General features: G+C 38.7%; 2 protein-coding genes across 4 annotated transcripts; one reads left to right on the top strand and one right to left on the bottom strand.

Annotated features, from left to right (window-relative positions):
* Nucleotides 1-480: 480 nt before the first annotated feature.
* Nucleotides 481-6,981, bottom strand: ascl1a (achaete-scute family bHLH transcription factor 1a). The gene is made up of 3 exons (XM_008400915.3): nt 6,891-6,981; nt 1,312-2,173; nt 481-1,227 (listed from the first exon to the last, which is right to left on the bottom strand). The coding sequence occupies exon 2, from the start codon at nt 1,923-1,925 to the stop codon at nt 1,323-1,325; it is 603 nt and encodes a 200-aa protein (XP_008399137.1). The 5' UTR covers nt 1,926-2,173; nt 6,891-6,981; the 3' UTR covers nt 481-1,227; nt 1,312-1,322.
* On the top strand, nt 5,326-17,832 carry itfg2 (integrin alpha FG-GAP repeat containing 2). Of its 3 annotated transcripts, none has more exons than XR_014086033.1 (12): nt 5,326-5,565; nt 6,648-6,743; nt 6,817-6,858; nt 6,927-7,104; nt 7,182-7,321; nt 8,042-8,190; nt 8,257-8,351; nt 8,695-8,748; nt 9,058-9,149; nt 9,270-9,387; nt 11,982-12,093; nt 12,342-12,475. XR_014086033.1 is itself a non-coding variant. In XM_081603884.1 (12 exons), the coding sequence occupies exons 2-12, from the start codon at nt 6,700-6,702 to the stop codon at nt 17,129-17,131; spliced, it is 1,158 nt and encodes a 385-aa protein (XP_081460010.1). In that variant the 5' UTR covers nt 5,336-5,565; nt 6,648-6,699; the 3' UTR covers nt 17,132-17,832. The 3 variants fall into 3 exon arrangements, 2 of the variants coding, with proteins under 2 accessions (XP_081460010.1, XP_008399135.1); XM_081603884.1 differs by lacking the exon at nt 11,982-12,093 and adding an exon at nt 17,064-17,832 and having other exon boundaries at nt 5,336-5,565; nt 6,648-6,747; nt 12,342-12,515; XM_008400913.3 differs by lacking the exon at nt 11,982-12,093 and adding an exon at nt 17,064-17,832 and having other exon boundaries at nt 5,337-5,565; nt 12,342-12,515.
* The last annotated feature ends 1,243 nt before the right edge of the window (nt 17,833-19,075 follow it).

Here is a 19,075-nt window from a genome sequence, read left to right on the forward strand (position 1 = left end):
CACCAATGCAGTAAATACTTTATTTTGCTTTACTCATCGCAAAAACTTTACGCTCATACAATCTGTGCGTAAATTGTCCTTTATTTCCTAAGAAGATGTCTAATTCCTCTATTTGAACCATTTCTCCTTAGGTTTCTTGGAGTTACTCACTAATTGATCCATAATTGCTGTAATTTTGACCATTTCTTCCCATAACGCACAAAGGATTGTGCGTAAATACTTTGCGTAAAAGTTTATCTTGTTTCTTTTGTTTTCACGACTTTTACTCACTTAATGGTGGCCTCCATTGTTAAAACTTGGTCTATTTATAGCCAAAAAAATAAGCAATCTTATTTAAAAGGTGCATAAAGTTAACAGTAGAGCAAGTGTTGATCCCTTAAGAGCTACAAATATAATTTCTATTATTTTCCTTTGCTTTTAAATCATTTCCACTCCACTATCCAAAGCAAACATCAAAAAAAGAAAAGACATTGAAAGAAATTCAGTAAATCTCTTTATTTTTGGACTAAATTGTAGAAAATATGGTTATAAGAATTATTCAACATCTGCTTGTGAATAGAAGATAAAGAGCTGGCAGTATAAAGACACAATGCATGGCTATTGCACTCTTTTTTTGGACAATAGCTGCATAAGTTTGATCATCGTGACATGATATAATGCAATAACTTGGTTCTGCTATTAAATAAGACACATCGGTGCTATATAATAAAAACATCGGAGTGTCAAACTCCTGCTGGAAACCTCGTGAACACAAGAGCCAGAGAATAATAGACTACACGTCTACGTTGGCAGGAGGTATTAGAAATAACTTCGCAATATATAGACAAAATATATACAAAAATGATGTGTACAAAACATGTATAAATCTCTTACATACAAAAATATCTTAATATATTCCCCAAAAAAAGCGTCTGATATAGAATTTAATAGAATAAATCCGCAACCTGGAAGCATTTGAACTGAATTCAGCTTTGGAGAGGTTTACCAAAACGGCTCGGTGTGATTGGATTAGCATAGATGAGGAGCGGCGTTTTAAATAATGTTTTTGTTTTCTGGACAGCATGAATTCACGTTAGGGTCTTTTTTGTTTTATTTTGGGGTTTTCCCACTTTGTCTCCTTTTAATCCTGAGTCTTTAATCAGTCTTTAGGATTAAAGCAGCGCGCCTTGTTCTCCGGGACCATCCCAAGCGCCGGACAACAAAACTCAGACGAGTTGATCCAGAATTCTGTGAAAAAAACAAAACAAAACAATTAGATCAAACTTCAAGAAAAGTTTCTAAAAGTTGTAGAAAACAACTGCATCGTGTTACCTTGGAGATGCTCAGAACCAGTTGGTGAAGTCCAGCAGCTCCTGCTCCTCCGGACTCAGCGGGTCGTAGGAGCCTTCATCCGACGAGTAGGAGGACACGGGTGACCCGGCCATGGAGTTCATGTCCGCGGAGTAACCCTGCGACATGCCGGGCGACAGCACGCCGGCCTGGAAGGCGGCGCTCACCGCGTCGTGCTCGTCCAGCAGCTGCTGCAGGGCGCGGATGTACTCCACCGCGGAGCGCAGCGTCTCCACTTTGCTCATCTTCTTGTTGGCGGCGCCGTTGGGGACGTGCTCACGCAGCGTGGCGAAGCCGTTGTTCACCAGCTTCACCCGGTTGCGCTCGCGCTCGTTCCTGCGGGCCACCGCGTGCGGCTGCTGCTGCGGGAGCGTGTAGCCGAAGCCCGCGAAGTTCAGTCGCCGCTTGCAGCGCAGCAGCTCCGGCGAGGAGGAGCGCTGCCGCTTCGGCTGCTTGGACTTCCCGCTGCACTGACTGCTACTGCTGCAGCTGCTGCTGCTGGGGCTCAGCTGGATGCTCTGCGCCGAAAAGTAACACGCGGCGGGAACCAGCTGCTGCTGGCTGACGTTAATTTCCATTTTGGCTGTAATGTCCATCTCCGGAAAGTCACTTTTAAGTCTCGAGGCGGTGCGTCCCGCTCGTGCCGTTCACGTGTTTCGACCGCACTTGTTCCGGTGGGGGCAGTCCGCCTCTCAGCGCTGAAATGTGTCCTGGAAGACAGACTCCACTGCTTTTCAATGCGCTTGGATGAGAGCTGGCCACGCCTACTGGTCGCGTGGATACACCTTGGGCTCCTGCGCCGGGTACCGGTGCGCCGCGCGTCAGACGCGTGCCACTTGAAGCGCTAAACAAACAGAGCGCGGAGAGGAGGTGAGCGGAAGGAAACCTCTTTACAATAACAACAGTTTGTCCTGAATGTGAGACTTCTGTCGGTTTCTCAACAAGCTTGTAATGTTACGAACATTTGGAAGAAAGTAAAAAACTAACAGAAACTGAAATTAAGGTATTTCCGTTAACTGAAATAAATAAAAACGGTAATTAATTAGAACTAGTGCGTTTATAAAACTGACTAAAACATGCTTAAATCAAAGGTATAATGTCATTTGGTTTTTGTGTTTATTATTGGCTTTTGAATTGATGTGAAATTGATTTTTTTTCCTCGAACAAGCAGTTTACGTCAGTTGTCAACAAATTACGGCACTCTTGGCCACACTTACGCTGGCCAGCAAAATGGCGACGGTAAAAGTTGGGATGAAACACCAGAGTCTGTTGGTTGTTCAACAATAATTGAATACAATTTTTGAAAAATATTATCTTTTGTTGAATGTATATCAATAGAAAGTTGTGTGAAAGAAAAAAATCCACAAGCAAAACAGCCTTTTAGAAGAAAAGGTAAGCAGAATGACTCACCAAGAACCGAGTGCAATTAAAAACTTTATTTCTGTACCAAGAAGTTATTTTTTCTTGATCTTGCTTCCAAGTCTAGAACCTAAATTTTGGTGTAAATCATCAAAATTAACAGAAATAAATCCATCAGTTGGATCATTTATGTGTAATAAATCTATAAAACGTTTGGTTTTCAATTTTTTAATTGAATTGAGATTTTCTAGTTTATTACGATGCATCTGTTTAGCTCTGAAAGCAGGATGTGATAAACATCATGTGATCAGCCAATTAACGTAATTATTTATTGGGTGAAGAACTTTGAAACTAACTGGAAAGAGTCATCATGGATGGTCTGTTTACATGCAAATATGAAAAACTTCCAGTTGATTCACTGGATTTTACATAGTGCATAAAAATAACATTAGCATTATTAAAACACTTTAACACAACTAACTATTAAGATCTTAAAGGAATCCCATCAGATTTGCTTGTATCTTTATGAGATTTGATCTTGATTATAATAGTTTACAAGATAATAGCGAAACAAATTGTAAAACAGACAGTGACGTGTTACAGGTCAGTGTTTTTCACAGTGGGGCCACCAGAGGGCGCTGTGGGGACCTCAGGAAGTTGATGAGAAAAAAATGTAATCCCACACATTTTTTAATCTTAAACTTTTCATCATAATTTTTGTTTTCTGTTATTGAAATAATATATTTAAATGTTATTAGTGGTGCTCATTGTTTGATTGGCTGCCAGTAAAATGAATGGACTGACTACTTTGCTATGAATAAAATATCCGAGTAGTAAATTAAACTCAAACTTAAGTTTTCAGGTTGTTCTTGGAGGAACTTTTAATTTCTCTAGCGCCCCCTGCTGGTGGCCTTAAACAGCAACGTATTTTGCTTGTACTTCGGGCTGGCTTGGAAGATCAACGAGGGGATTTGTTTATCAAAACATGCCTCACCTATATGAGCTATAAGTTAGCTATATTGCTAGCCATTTAGCATTTTAGTTAGCATTAGCATTTTTAGCTCGTTTAACCTTTGAAATGGGTTTTTTTTTGTCGTAGAAAATGAAGGTTGTTGCTGTAGATACTAGTTTATCTCAGAGCAGCTGCTTCAGCACATCTTTTTATTTTCCCCGACGCGGCTCATTTGAGGCTCTATTGTGCGTCGGAGGCCAAATTTTCCACTGTGATTGGAGCGCATCATGATCGGTTGCACAAGCGGAACGCCGAGGCGCAAATCTGCGGGGAGGCGCAGAGAATCCAGAGCTTTGTGGCTGATTGGACACACCCGATGCGGTTGCAGCGCAGGCTGATTATTGTGGCTCTGAGATGCGGAGAAACAGGATAAAAAACGCGCGCAAATTCAGTTATATGCTACTACTTCTACTTCTTGTAAAATTGCGTTCATTTTCTGTTGGCAGTGGCATTCAGGTTCAATTGAGGCGACCCCCACTCCTGTGCGCCCCACCTATATACTTTCTTTTCTTCCCTCCTCCTCTTCCTCCCCTTTTGGCTCAGCAAGAGAGTTTAGAAAAAGAGGCGTGGGTTCTATTCAGCGTTCCCTTCCCCATCTCCATGCTTTCTGAAACCTATCCATGCCCCCTTGTCTGCCTGCTTCCAGGGTCCAATTAGCGCTTTGTGCGGACTTTGCGGGTCTTCCAGAGGCTGAGAGGGCGCGCTTCACTTGGAGGGGCTTTCCAGTCAAAGCTGAGTGTAATAATTATTATGACATCTGGGCGCCCGGGTTCCCGTTTCACCACTTTACGTGATTTTACGCTTTTGTGTGATGCGTTCACTATCCCGGAGGATAATACAAACAAAACAGAAAAATCATATAAGCACTAAAACTAAATTGTGAGGGATGAAGGGATCACCCTCCCATTTGTTTCTCATCAAAAGCATTTTTTTTAACCCTTAAGGAAACCTGACGAGCCAGTATATATTATATTTTACAATATTTTTAATGACCTAATTATAAGCTCGACTCATTTTCACTGTTTTATTCGTGCTTTTGTATATATAAAATGAAAATGCAAATACAAGTTGACGGTTTAGGCAACAACTTGCTCGAAAACGTTGTTTTCTCCTGTCCAGGTTAAGTTGTAATGAAACATCGCCCTCTAGCGGACATCGGTATTTGCACTCCGGTCAAAAATGTACATACACGAGTCATTATGGACTTTTAAAGATGCCAATGAACATTTTATTCTCTTTAATAGGGTTGGGTTGCCATGCAGAACCTAAATATGACATAGAGACTAGATAGACAGATGGATGGATAGATAGAGTAAAAACAATACAGACCAAAATAAAATAGTAAAGTGTATTGCGTTTTGGTGCGTTTGCATCTTGTGACCACTAGATGTCATCATTTCAACTTAATAAATATTTAGATGTTAATCTGTCTGTTTGCAACGGTGCACCGTAAAGCGTATTAAAATATGTTTTTTAAAATAAAACGCTCTGATATTTTTCTAATTAATTTTATCCCCAGTTATGTAAATAAATAAAAAAAGGGAAATGTTTTGTTTTTATGAGAACATTTCTCATTTTTGAATAGTTTCTGAGCACCTGTCGATCCGCGAATATGATTTTATGTCTTTTTCGAGCTTCCGTTGGTTGGAGGTCACGTGGTTTTGTTTACCAGGAAGCAGAGCGACCGTTAGACTAGTTGGCAGCCGATTTAGCCCAAGAACAAGTTACGTTTTCCACATGTTAGCTTAGCGGATTTTAATCCAGTAGCGATGCGATCGTTAAACTTTGTGCACCGGGTCAGTTTGGACTTTACAGGAACTATGTTTCCTCACGCCATCTGTTTGGGAGACGCAGACAACGACTCGGTAACAAACCTCTATATTTAACCAGTGTGATGGTTGACCCAGTATTCCTAACGTTAGACGTCAAACGGAAGATAATTTCTTTTTCTACTATTATTATTATTGTTCTATGTCTGTTTTACAGCTTATAAATAAACACCGATAAGTAAAGTTCACCTTGGTGCAGTATGTGGGCTGGACGATTCATTAGTTTAAAAATAGTCCAATATTTTAGTGCATCATATTTTAATTTGAATCTTTCTTGTGAATTGTATATTAGATTTACATTTGAAATCAAATATATGATTTTTAGACGACTATATTTGGACGTAAACGATGGTAAATGAGCTATTTTGTAAATTAAAAATTCTTTAACATTTTTATTTTAATTTATTTTGAGGTCGTATTGGAATGACGGCGTATTAGGGCAATTGTAGCTAGAAACAGAATACATTTCCTTTTTTTTTTAATCAGATATTTTCTAGAAAAAAAAACATTGACATTTCTGAGTTTGAAAAAGTCGATGTTTGCTAGAAAAAATTCAGAAATTTTGAGATTAACCTCAGAATTTTTTCTAGAAACAAACATGAAAATTTCTGAGTGTCAAACATCAAAAAGTTTTGACTTGCGCTCAGAAATATATGAGTTTTTTTTGTCAGAAATGTACTTCTTTTTTTTCTTAATCTACAATGGCCTTACAGGGGTGTCAAACTCCAGTCCTGAAGGGCCGCTGTCCTGCAGTTTTTAGATGTGCCACAGGTACAAAACACCTGAATCAAATGGCTTAATTACCTCCTCAGTTCTCCAGAGCCTTGCTAATGACTTAATTATTCTATTCAGGTGTGGTGCAGCAGAGGCACTTCTAAAAGTTGCAGGACACCGGCCCTCGAGGACTGGAGTTTGACACCCCTGCCTTAATATGTCATCATATATTTGTTTAATATTGAATATATCTAGTACCAGGCATATTTATTAGCCTACATGCACAAAATCAGATAATTAAATGTAACTTATTCACATTTCCATCAACATTTTTCAACTGAAGTAAATATCACAGCTTAAGTTATAAATAAATGAATTAAAGCTTTGTGTTTGTGACTCTGCAGCTGAATGAACTAATTGTTGGAGACACAAGTGGAAAGCTGCTCGTTTACAAGAATGACGAATCCAAGCCCTGGGTCACGAGAACCTGTGTGGGAATGGTTGGTATGGAACAAGAAAACCACAAAACAAAATGTGACTTCTGGCCTGTTTTGACTTGTTTTGCTTTTCCAGCTGACCTGCGTCGCAGTCGGAGACGTCTGCAACAAGGGAAAGGTGAGCAGATTGAAATCAGAAGCAGCTGGAACCTGAACGATCCACTCAGCTTCCTGGATGTTTTCCAGAATCTCGTGGTTGCTGTGGGAGCAGAAGGATGGTTCCACCTCTTCGACCTGACGGCGGCCAGCGCCAGCAAATCCGACTCCTCCAGCCAGCATGAGTTCCTGTGTTCAGACGACCAGAGACCCTTCTTCACCCAACACATCCCGGCCAACACCAAAGTCATCCTCATCAGTGATATCGGTACGACCTTTGCTTCCATTTACCTGCTCAGTGCAACGCGTATTCCCTGCAAACTGCGGTGATCTCCATGTGTGCAGACGGAGATGGGCGCTGCGAGCTGGTGGTGGGATACACAGACCGGGTGGTCCGAGCTTTCCGCTGGGAGGAACCGTCCGACAGTTCGGACGGGGGATCCGGTCAGCTGGTTCTCCTGAAGAAGTGGCTACTGGAGGGACAGGTCTCAAGCTTTTAAATATTATTTATGCTGCAGAAGTATCCATACTTACAAAATTTAGTCAGGCAGTTCTCGTCCATGAAGCTTGCAATCCTCAAATCAGTAAAAGTTAGCATTTAAATTCATGAAATATCAAAGGCAGGTATACTCAATATACTTTTCGAGTCCTCGGGTTTAAAGCTGCAGTATGTAACTTGTATAAAAATATGTTTTTTTTGCATATTTGTTGAAATTGCCACCATGTTGTGATAGTATGCTATGAGACAGAGAATCTGTGAAAAGGTAAAGAATGGAAGGAAATTTTGACAGCTAAAATTAAGTATTGTTTTGGTTTTTATTCATACTATTTGCTTTCAGTATCTTTGCCAATTTTATAATTGTATAATTATTTTTTACTAAACTTCATTTTATTTTCTGTTTAATCATTTATCTACCTGTGATGTTGTGTTTGTTGTGAGGCACTTATTCAGCTGAGGCTGTTGTAAATGTGCTATATCAATAAACTTTGATTTGACTTGAAAAAATTAATCAGAGCCTGGAGGCGGGTTTTAGCGCTGACAATCACAATCTCATGTGGCGCTGCTAATCTGTCCCTCCCCTTCCACTTTCCTCTCTTAGGAACCATTTTTCTTTTTTTTATTTTTTTGCTTGTAAACTTTTCACCCCACTGTGTGGTTTCTGTTGTTGAATAAGTTTTAACGTGTTCTGATGTTCGCTCTGCAGGTGGACAGCCTGTCGGTCAACCCGGGTCCCGAGGGTTTGCCGGAGCTCATGGTGTCCCAGCCGGGCTGCGGTTACGCCATCCTGCTCTGCACCTGGACCCAGCAGGACTCCACCGAGTCTGAGGACGACGCCCCTGCCACGCCGGGCAGGTAAACCTCGTCAGACCCAGAACACGAGCTCAGCTGCTGGACGATCAGCTGCGTGTCTGTTCACAGTGACGGGCCGTCCAGAGATGTAGTTCTCCACCTGACCAGCGGGCGGATTCACAACAAGAACGTTTCTACTCACCTCATCGGCAGCATAAGCAAAGGTCATTAAATTATTTAACAACCCACTAGTTTTAGTACTTTTTCTCTTTGAATCCAGGTTACAACAAATTATTTAAACTTTTTAAAAATTATTTTCTAACTTTGTCATTGCTGGATCATGTCTTAGTCAAAGTTCACCTCTTCCTTTGAGTTCAGCTTGTAAAAACTTATAAAAATGGGAAATCATGTCCTATTAATACAAAATAAATATTTGGAAATGCTGATAACAGACAATCAAACTATTTGTTTCTGCTTTGTACTTTGTTTCCCACAAAAAAAAACATAAGGAAAAACTCTAAATATTGATTTAATTTGATTTAAATTATGTTGTTTTTTATTTTCCAGGTTCAAAAGAGGAATCCTCAAAACGTGGCCTGTTTGCACTTTGTACTCTAGATGGTGAGAGACGGATTTTTGTCTCTTTTTATCATTATTTTTGACAAAACCAGCTTCTTTTTAGAAGATAGAGCACCAATAAAGCAATATAAGGTATTAAATATGCCATTAACTAATCAGTGTAATGCAGGAATCTACTGTACTTTAGATTCATCCAAAGTACAGTAGCAGGCCTCAGCACAGCTTGGTGAAATGCTGATGAGGGAATTCAAGTATTATGTCCACGTGGATTTGAGCAAAGCTAATTAAAGGCACATTTTGAGTAATTTCTTGTCTTTAAAGAATGTTAAATCTTACTGTTTTTGTCCTCAGGAACCCTGAAGCTGATGGACAGCTCACAGCAGCTCTTGTGGTCATTTCAGGTCGATCATCAGCTCTTCGCTCTGCAGAAACTCGACGTCACTGTGAGTCTGTGCTTGGTCTCATTTCACCGGTTGTTTAAATAAACCTATTATGAGTTCTGTCATCAGTTGGAGGTTCATGTCTCTGGGTGAAAACCTGTTTGTTTGGGTGTTTAATTGCAGGGAGACGGCAGAGAGGAGGTGGTGGCCTGCGCCTGGGACGGTCAGACCTACATTATCGACCACAACAGGACTGTGGTGCGCTTCCAGTTTGACGAGAACGTCAACGCCTTCTGTGCAGGTAACTCAACAACTTCATAATTCAGATTCATTTTATTCAAATTCGATTCAAAAATACTTTAATTCCAAAGGGAAATTAAATAAGTTAATTTTTTAATTGAGATTTAAGGAAAAAAAAATCCTGAATTTACTTTACTTTTAGAAAAAGTGGTGGCTGTTCTGAATATAAGGAAATGAGAGACTGCTCTGTTTATACCGAGACGTTTGCTCAGTATTTTACAGCAATAAGTCAACAGCCAACTGTCAACAGTTTATATAGAACACCAGCGCTCATCTTGGTTCTGGTCCAGAAAGAAGAAACAAACAGAAAAGAACCAGCTTGGGTTTATTTGCAAAAGGCTTCCATCTGTCCTCTCTAACCTCGTCTGGTTTAGATCCCGTTAATCTCTCTCATCAATAAAACTCTTCTGATTGGGGTGCAAAAATAAATATGATAAAGGTGCTCTGCAGCTTCTGAGTTTGTTAGTAATCAGCTCCTAAATGAAAAATCAGATGTGCTAATTTAGTTTTTCTCTGCCCTTTTTTAAAATAAAAGTTAAACAGAGAAGATTAACTCAAATATTTGGAAGCATTTGGATTTAAAAGTGATTAAAACAAGCTTTAAAATATGTTTTGGTTGCCCTCTGTCACATTTTGTAACCTGGTTCATAGGCCAGGTGTAGAGCTAAACCTTCACCACTAGATGGCAGTGTTAATCCGTGAGAAATTTACTTTGATTTATTGTAGGTTTATTTCTTTGCTGAAATAGAGATCAGTCTTCCTCTACACTTGACTCCTGACACTGCTGCGAAGGTTTTCACAAGCTTGACGTATTGTTTTAAGAACCTAACTCTGTTTTAAACTTCATCCCTGCCCTTTCTAGTTCTCTTATTGACCTGAACAGCTGGACTTATACTAAATAACATAAGCGGACAGTGTTTAGTGAATAGCGTTATTCTACTGTCCAAGCTTAACGGTGTTGCTAGCCGAGTTAGCCCATAGTGCGATTCTGAACTCTGCATTTTGAAATCGTTAATCTCTGAAAACATGCTACTTTTAGCATGTTGCTACCAGTAGCAAACGTTATTGTGTTACGCATACAATACGCACACAATAACTAATATGTTTATAATGGCTACTAACAGCATCATAGCTAACAGTAGCTAACGTTTCAACACGTGACGTCACGCTCTTCAGATATCTGCCCACTCCGCCATGATGGACGTCCAAACAACCGAGGCGCTCCTTTAAAGCCTGTCCAAAAACAGGCAGCCGGTAGCCTAAAATTGCTTCTATTTAGTTGATTTCACTCTAAAAATTGTCATAGGATGCTGCGCGGTCGGCTGTATGAACAGACAAGGATAGAAACCAAACTTGTCATTTTATTTTATAACTTTTAATGAGGAAAGATATGGCGGCGATGGATAGCAGCTGTCAATCATTATTATTGACAGCCCTCGGTGTAACCGCGGATTTGCAGCGAAGGTAAGAAGATTAACGTTCATTTACTTTGTAAGTGTGTATAATTATAAATATTACATTAAGAAGAAGGTATGCGTCTAACCGTTAGTAACCATGGAGACAATGGCGCTCCGTCGTGTAGCCTAGCATGTATGGAAACAAACTAGTTAGCATCTCGTCTTTTGTACGTTTTTAATGCTGCTCCGTTTTAAGGAAAACGGCGTTTATAACATGGTGATATAAATCATGTGGTGTGAATTCAGTGAAAGTCGGAGATTTGGTCAATACATCAGGACGGAGGAAGTACGGGGTCGGTTTCTAAGCTAGCTGTTTCCAACTTTTGTAAATATCGCCGTCTATGAGCCCCAACCGGGTGTTCACAGACAAATTAGCTTGACTCAAACAAGTAGGAAACATGAATAAACTTTGTAAAGCTATTTTAAATCGCTCTGTCCATCATGGCGCCTCGAAAGTGACGTAGTGTATGCCTGGTCCGTAAGGGGTATTGTTGCAAAGTCAATTACACAACACAAGTGACTTTCCACAGTCTCTAATTTAAGTTGGAAAATAAATTGAACTTGAAACCATTTTAATATCTCGGAATATTTGTAAAGGAGTTTGTATGATTGCATTCAATTGACTGTTTTGGTTATCTTTGTTTTGGTTATAAAATGATTGAAATAAGCAGCATTGTGCTTAACCAGAGATTCAAAATGTGGAGCTTTGGGGGGTTGAAAGTCTTTCACTATTTGCTATACTGTACTGTCATTAGCTTAAATGCCAACATTAGCTAATATGCTAATTTGAGCTTACTACAGAACAGAACTGCCTGCCTTTGATGCTAACAGTGAGCAAAAAATAAACATAAAATAATATATTCAAGTTTGCACATCAGGGCTGCACAGTGGTGCAGTTGGTAGAGCTGTTGCCTTGCAGCAAGAAGGTTCTGGGTTCGATTCCCGGCGGTGTTTCTGCATGGAGTTTGCATGTTCTCCCTGTGCATGCGTGGGTTTTCTCCGGGTACTCTGGTTTCCTCCCACAGTCCAAAAACGTGACTGTCAGGTTAATTGGCCTCTCCAAATTGCCCCTAAGTGTGAGTGTGTGTGTGTGTGCATGATTGTTTGTCCTGTGTGTTTCTGTGTTGCCCTGTGACAGACTGGCGACCTGACCAGGGTGACCCCGCCTCTCGCCCGGAACGTTAGCTGGAGATAGGAACTCGATAGGAACTGGAGATGGATGGATAGATGAAGTTTGCACATTATTATTAGTACGTTATTATTAGTTTACTATTTCTACTAAGCTAACTGCAGTTTATATGCTATAATTAACTAAAATGTTAACATTAGCTGTTATGCTTCTGTTTACTTTCGCCTTTTAGATGTTATGAACTACTTTGTTTTCGTTTATTACAGAAAATCCCTCCAAAACACTGAATGTTCTGAATGTAACCTGACCAGATGGTTATTTTTACAAAGTTTTTAGGTTCAAAATGTGGATTTAAATCTGTGATTTCAGGTCAGTTCACATGCAAGGAGGGTAAAAACAGCCCCTGTCTGGTATACGTGAGTTTTAACCAGAAAATCTACATCTACTGGAAAGTGGAGCTTGAGCGGATGGAGTCCACCAACCTGCTGCGAGTGCTTGAGGAGAAGCCTGAGTTTAAAAGCCAGCTGAAGGCTCTGGGAGTTGGTGAGTACAAAAACAACTCGGAGGTGGTCTCCAGGAAGCAAATTCAGCTCCGACCAGAACATCGTTCATTAAATTCAGCCAACATTGCCTCAGTTGGAGACTTTATTTGAACAGGAGACAAACTGTGACTGTTTGCAGCCAACAAACATTCAGTCCTGATCTGGCACTCAGACTCTGACCTGAATGGTAATGAGGATGGAGGAGAGGAAATCCTGGTTCTCTGCTAGGTTTACTGCCCACTTCTCACAGTTTCAGAAATGTGTTTATTTGCTTATGAGGAGAGTGACAAAGCAGGACTGGCACTTCTACCTAATCTGTGAAATTCAAAGATCCAACCAGAACATTCTTAATCAAACCAGCTGCACTCACACAACCTTTAAGAAGTCAGTAGCAGATTATAAGTGTTTAATTAAAGTCTCAAACTCTGGCTTTAAGCCACGGGTTGTGACTCATCGTACATGAGATTTATGTTTTTTATTTTTTTGTAAAGATTGGAAGAGAACAAATTCAAGTGAAGAGCAACATGACGATAAACACAAAAATAAATCATATTAACATGTCAACCAGTAGCTATCAGGATAGCTAATTGTTGTTGTTTTTGGTGCCTAATAATGGCAATATTAAACAGAACCACATTAAAACCCGACTCCGTTAAGAGTTTCACTCTCCTGTTCTGGGTGGCGCACTCCGCCATCTTTGTTTCTGTTCGGCTTCGCTTAAGGAGGAGCAGCGGCGCCCTCTCCTGGATGGTGGGCAAACTACAACACTAAAATAAAGCCTAAACGGACATTATTAGTTAATCGATATTGTATTTATATGTAATTTATACATTGAAGAATGCAGATTAAGCCTCTCATTTACATTTGATGCTTAAGTATTATATCTATAAACACAAGAAAACGTGAATAAGCATAAAGAAAACCCAGAACAAAATCTAAATCAAGTTCAACATTTTTTTAGCCATAAAATGGCGAAGGACTTCGCTCCAGTCAGGCACTTTGATGTCAAAAGTAAAGAAAACTGCATAAATTAGATTTGAATGTATTTGTTTGTATATGGGAAAGTCTTATTGTAAATTGGCTTAAGCGTTTATAGCGTAAGCTAATTGATAGTGTCTGCCCTTTGTGGACATTTTGATGAATGTTTATGTTGTATCTAATAGAGAGGTATTTTATAAGTTGCTGCAGGTTGTTGAAATATTGGGTGCAGATAATCGGTACTCAAAAACTCAAAACTGGTTGTATTTCCAGTCTGTTAATTTGCCATAACAAACTTCCAGATCGCAGTAACAACACTCTTCAATAGACTCTTTGTATTCAAGCCATCTATGACAAACTCTTAATATATCAGGATTGAAAGTATAAAAAAGAATTAAAAAGTAAAATCCGAGGATTGTTTTTCCCATTTTCCAGTGTTAATGTGAAGCTAAGCTAAGCAGATGCTGCTTCTGCTGCTGGCGTTTTATTTAACAGCTAATAAGAGTCTTTCATAAAACCCTCATATTGACTGACAGAGGAGGTCAGGAGGGAAATTTATCCCGTCCAAATACGGACAAATCTGCAGCTTGGCCATCAACTCTGCAGCTTTTCCCCTCTTCTTGCTCCTCTGTATTAATCACAAACGCATTGTTTGCCTTCTGTCAGCATTTGGTTAATTATTATTCTGAATCCTCCATGGTTGTTTATTTCCTGTTAATTTCTTTTGTTAATTATCTGTCATGGTGAAACATTAGTCTCGCTGCTGTCGCAGTGATTTTCACTCGGCAAGATTCAATTTAAATTACAAATTAGATCGTTTTTTTACACATCATGTCAAAGTTGAGACAAACTTTTCCAGGAACAGAAGAAAAATGGTGACAGATTTCATTTAAAGAAGAGATGCAGTCTATATTTGGGATTTTTTTAAATGATCATATACCAAATGGCTGCCATAAGGATAAAAATGGGAAGAATAAACTAGAAGTCTGACAGAAACGTCACACAGCGACCCTCAGCCTCTCCCCTGCTGTCCTTTTTATTTTAATACGTGCCCTCAGGCCAAACGTTGATTATTAAGAGCCTTTCGGATTTCTGTCGCAACTGCAAAAGGTTTCTAAATAAAGCCAGCTGCTCCTACGTTTTTAATTTGTGATGAAGGACTTCAGTCTGCTTGTTTCAACTCGAGCGAATAACTTGGCTCATTCCTGAAGAGTTGTGATGTGAGAAGGTAAGCAGGCTTTTTTTTTTCACCTGAAATCAACAACAGGGAAGTTTTCAGTAAAGTTTGTCTGTGAATCAACAGAAGTGAGACAGATGTTGCTAATTATTACACAGGTTAAACTAAACCTCCTTTTTCACCAGATATACAACTATTAAAAAATTGTACAGAACAAAATAAATTTAAATTGCTTGATTTGAACAGCTTGAAGATGGCAGATACTAATTATATTTTTTAAAAATCCTATAAATCATACAAACATGCTTAGGGATATCATGAATAATTAACAGTTCACAGTGGATAAGCTGGTTATTGAAGACAGTTGATCTCGGCAGCGACTATTTTATTGCTATACCAGCTCCCATTTGCATGTTTATGGTACAAAATCTGGACTTGTCCTCATTTAAGAAGCCTGATAAATTAAATATAAATAAATAATGAGGGTATGTAAATATGTAAAGAGTATATTATCCAAAGTTCAAGCTCTAGGGCTTAAAAGAAACACCCAACCATTTTTGGCAGTAAAATGACATTTCTTGATGTCTGGAAAATGAGGCGTTTCAAAAAAAACCTCCAAAATGTAACTGACAAAGCAGACACTGCCCCAACCCGTTACCTAGCAACCCCAGCAGAGTTCCACCCATCACCTAGCAACCCAGGTGGAGCTCTAGCACTTTTGGTCTGCTAGAAAAGACAAGTGTTTTATTGTTTACTTACCACTTGCTGCATTCTTTTTGGTTGTGCAGAAGGCTCCACTTCTGCTTTTCAGAGCTGTACAGTTGTATAATTGCGCAGCTGTTTTCAAGTACTAGAGACAAGAGAACCTAAAATCTCATTATCTAAGAATTATTTTGTGCAAAAAAATCTAATTAACTTGTTTTGTGTGGCCCACAGATGTAACTTAACCTGCTCAAATTAGCATAATAAGTCACCTTTAACATGCATTAATGCACACAGTGGAAACCGTCATGGCATTACAGCAGAAGGTCAGAGGTTTAGGATAGAAAAGGAAACTTTATAGCAACACTTATTGTTACTTTTTCAGACATATTGCTACACAATTTGACTTAAAAATAACTTCCAGAGTGAACAAGTGTAAAATGTTTCATTATACAATGGTATGTGTCTCTGCATACCATTGTATACAAGTTATATAAATTACTCTCCATTCTTTCATCATCCATCCATCACTGCTGCACAATAATAATATCTGAAATTAAAAAACTTTTTGACCTGCTGGTATGCTCTGTATATTTAGTTTCATTTTATTTATTCATAAATGTAATTCTGCCTTGTTTCTTTTTGCTCCACTGCATCCGGGAGGACGCCTTCAAAAGTCTTTGAACTTGATTGAATTCCCGTCTCGTGTAACCAGCCTTTGTTTGTGTTCATATTAATGTGTGAGCAGTTCTTCCTTTTTAGCTCGTTAAAGGTCACAGTGCTGTCAGTGATCAGACCTCTGCTGTCAACGCCCAAACGTAAACCTCATTATAAAAGAAATGGATGAAATCACATGCAATATTCTTAGTGCTAAGCAACGCTGTGAGGTTACATTAAGGTTGGATTTAGAGCTGAACTTCATCAAGGCTTTAACACGACCAAAGCAGCTTATGTTTGAAGGATGGTTTAGATTTTAGTCAGATGGAGAATAAGACTGTTGGAGGAACAAATTGTTCTCTATGATGATTTATTTATAAAAAATATCCTGATTTAATAGATAAGGATGTTCAAAGTCCATCTATCTTATCTAATTAGTTTTAGTGCTTCCATATCTTTTGCTTAATTTGAATACCAGAAAAAGATGATCTGAATTCAATACAAAGTTTAAATGACTGTTTTTATTATTAGAAGGAAAAGGCCCTGTGTAGAAATACAAATTTTCTCTGTAATAAATCATGAATTATCTGTGATTGACCTTATTAAATAGGTCCAGTTTCACTAACAGAAATAAATTATCTACATAGGATCTGTCTAACACGAAGTAGGCATTAAAGCTGCAGTATGCAACTTTTAAAAACTTTTTTTTTTTACATATTTGGTAAAATTGTCACTATGTCGTAAAATTATAACATGCAGATCATCTGTGAAGAAATCTTCTGCCTCATTCCTACAGCCATCTGCACAGCTCCCAGTCAGAAACAACCAATCAGAGCCAGGGGGAGGGTCTTGGCACTGCCAATCACGTGTTCGCTTAAGTTTTTCACTTATTTGTGTTTTTCTATCATAAAGAACACAAAGTTTCACTGTTGTGGTTGGAAGATGAGAAAATGTGGAAGAGTTAATAGGATATGGAAACTTTTTCTCTGTCCGGTGTCATCAGTAATTGCCACATTGTTCTTTTTGTCTCCACAGACGCTGAAGATCCGGCTGCAGTGAGAGATCTGGTGGCGAATATTCTGTACCAGGACGCTCAGACGTAGCGCAGCGACAGATTTCCACCATGCAGCCTCCTTCTCTGCTTTCTACAACGGCGTATTAAAGCCACAGTGAACAGGAAAAAAGGAGTGAATTTCTACCCAAAAACTAAAAATAATTTTATTAATCTGAAAAATGTGCACGTTTTTTTTCTTGGAAATGTTTGCAACTAATCTTGACATTTTTGGATGAAAATTTACTTATTTTTATTATATATATATATAAGTTTCACAGTATCAAAAGTTGAACATTTGCTTGAGAAAAACTCACATTTTGAGATTAATCTAAAATTTCTTTAGGAAAAATCTTGGAAATTTCTGAGTTTCAAAAGTCAAAAGTTTTTTTCTTGAAAGTTTCTAAGACTTTTGAAACTCAAAAATTTATTTCCTTGTTCTTTCTAGAAAATGTCTTAGAATAATCTCAATATTTGAGTTTTTCTAGAAATTCTTTAACTTTTAAACCCAAAAAATTCCTGGTTCTTTTTTTATTTATTTTCTCAGCTAAAACTTAAAATTTCAACAACAAAAAAATTCTGGTTAATTTTCAACTCTTCAAACTTTTTTTTTCTTTAAAATTTCTGAGATTAATTAAATATTTCAGTTTTCTGGCAGCGATTTCCTCCTTTTTTTCCATCTACAATAGCATCAACATGTATTTCTAGCATCTCTCCCTAATGTAAATACTGTAATAAAGACCGTCCCCCAGCTGCTGTTGTTCCTGTGCTACCTGTCATTGGTATTCTGTCTGCTCAGGTTAGCGCCTAACAAAACGAGGGGAGGATGAAAGCGCGAGGCATTGCAGGGGAAACGCTTTGCTGTTTTCACCAGAGTCGAGATCAACACCGCCTCTGTGTTGCTGTCAAATAACCACTGACAAGCCGCTGAAAAAGAAATCCCCTCTTCCTTTATCTAGTGAGTTCTCTTAAATTTATAAAGCCCTACTGATGTTACGTAACAGAGTTTGTTACATAATGAAACGGGCAGGAAAGACGGCAGTGTTGTCTCAGCGGCGAGCAGCAATCTCCTCGGAGGGTGTGACGATTGGAAAGGCTGGGGGAATCACCCACTGTTCCTCTGGGGAGGATCCAGTGACCACCCATGTTTGGCTGCCTGTGTCTTATGAAAAATAAATGAGACGTGTTTGTGTTTGACTGGGGGAAGCTCAGGTGTCCTGGGAGGCCGCTGCCTCTCATCTGCCCTTTAGAGACTTGCTCAATCCAACACCAAGAGTTTCCCTGATTAGCTCAGTTGTTCTGAAATCTTTGCTTTGTATGAAGTCGCTGCAAACTGTTTTAGTTTCTTAGTCACATTTGATTTTTGGACATCCTGGATGCTGCAATCTTTCTTTGTGCTGCATAAAAAATTCATCTGCAGACACACAATCTTGTGCAACTTGTAATTGAATTTCACAAAAATGCATGCGTCAAATTTCATTTCCATAATTTCTCATTATCTTGAGATAAGTTTTCTTGAAATAATTGTTTATTATTCCATATCTTTAAACAGCTTGCTGTATTTGAATTAATTTATTGTGTTGAATTATTAGTTCGACATTCATAATTGTTCAGCTATTTAATAATAATGAAACTTGTTTTATATTATTGGCTTCATTTTTGCTTGCTTTATCCTGTTGGATTGTTTAATATTTCCAATTTTTGTCACTATGACAATTCAATTCCTGCATCATTAAATACAGCAGAGAAATATTTTATCAGACAAATGTATCATTAGTTGGGTAAATTTGTGCAGTTAAAATGAAGAACAAGTGGGTTGCATTTTTATTTCTTGAAGCTGTAAGATAATAAAAAACGTTTGCATCCCTAAAAGGAAATGCATCATAACAAAATGATTGACCCCTATTATAGATAAGTGGATTTTATAATAACATTTGCAGTTATATCAGAACACATCTTTGTTCGGCTGCAGCTTGTCCTTATAAGTGCTGAGCAT

Source organism: Poecilia reticulata, chromosome 23 (genome assembly GCF_904066995.2).
Source record: "Poecilia reticulata chromosome 23, P_reticulata-male-v2, whole genome shotgun sequence".
Classification (NCBI taxonomy): domain Eukaryota; kingdom Metazoa; phylum Chordata; class Actinopteri; order Cyprinodontiformes; family Poeciliidae; genus Poecilia; species Poecilia reticulata.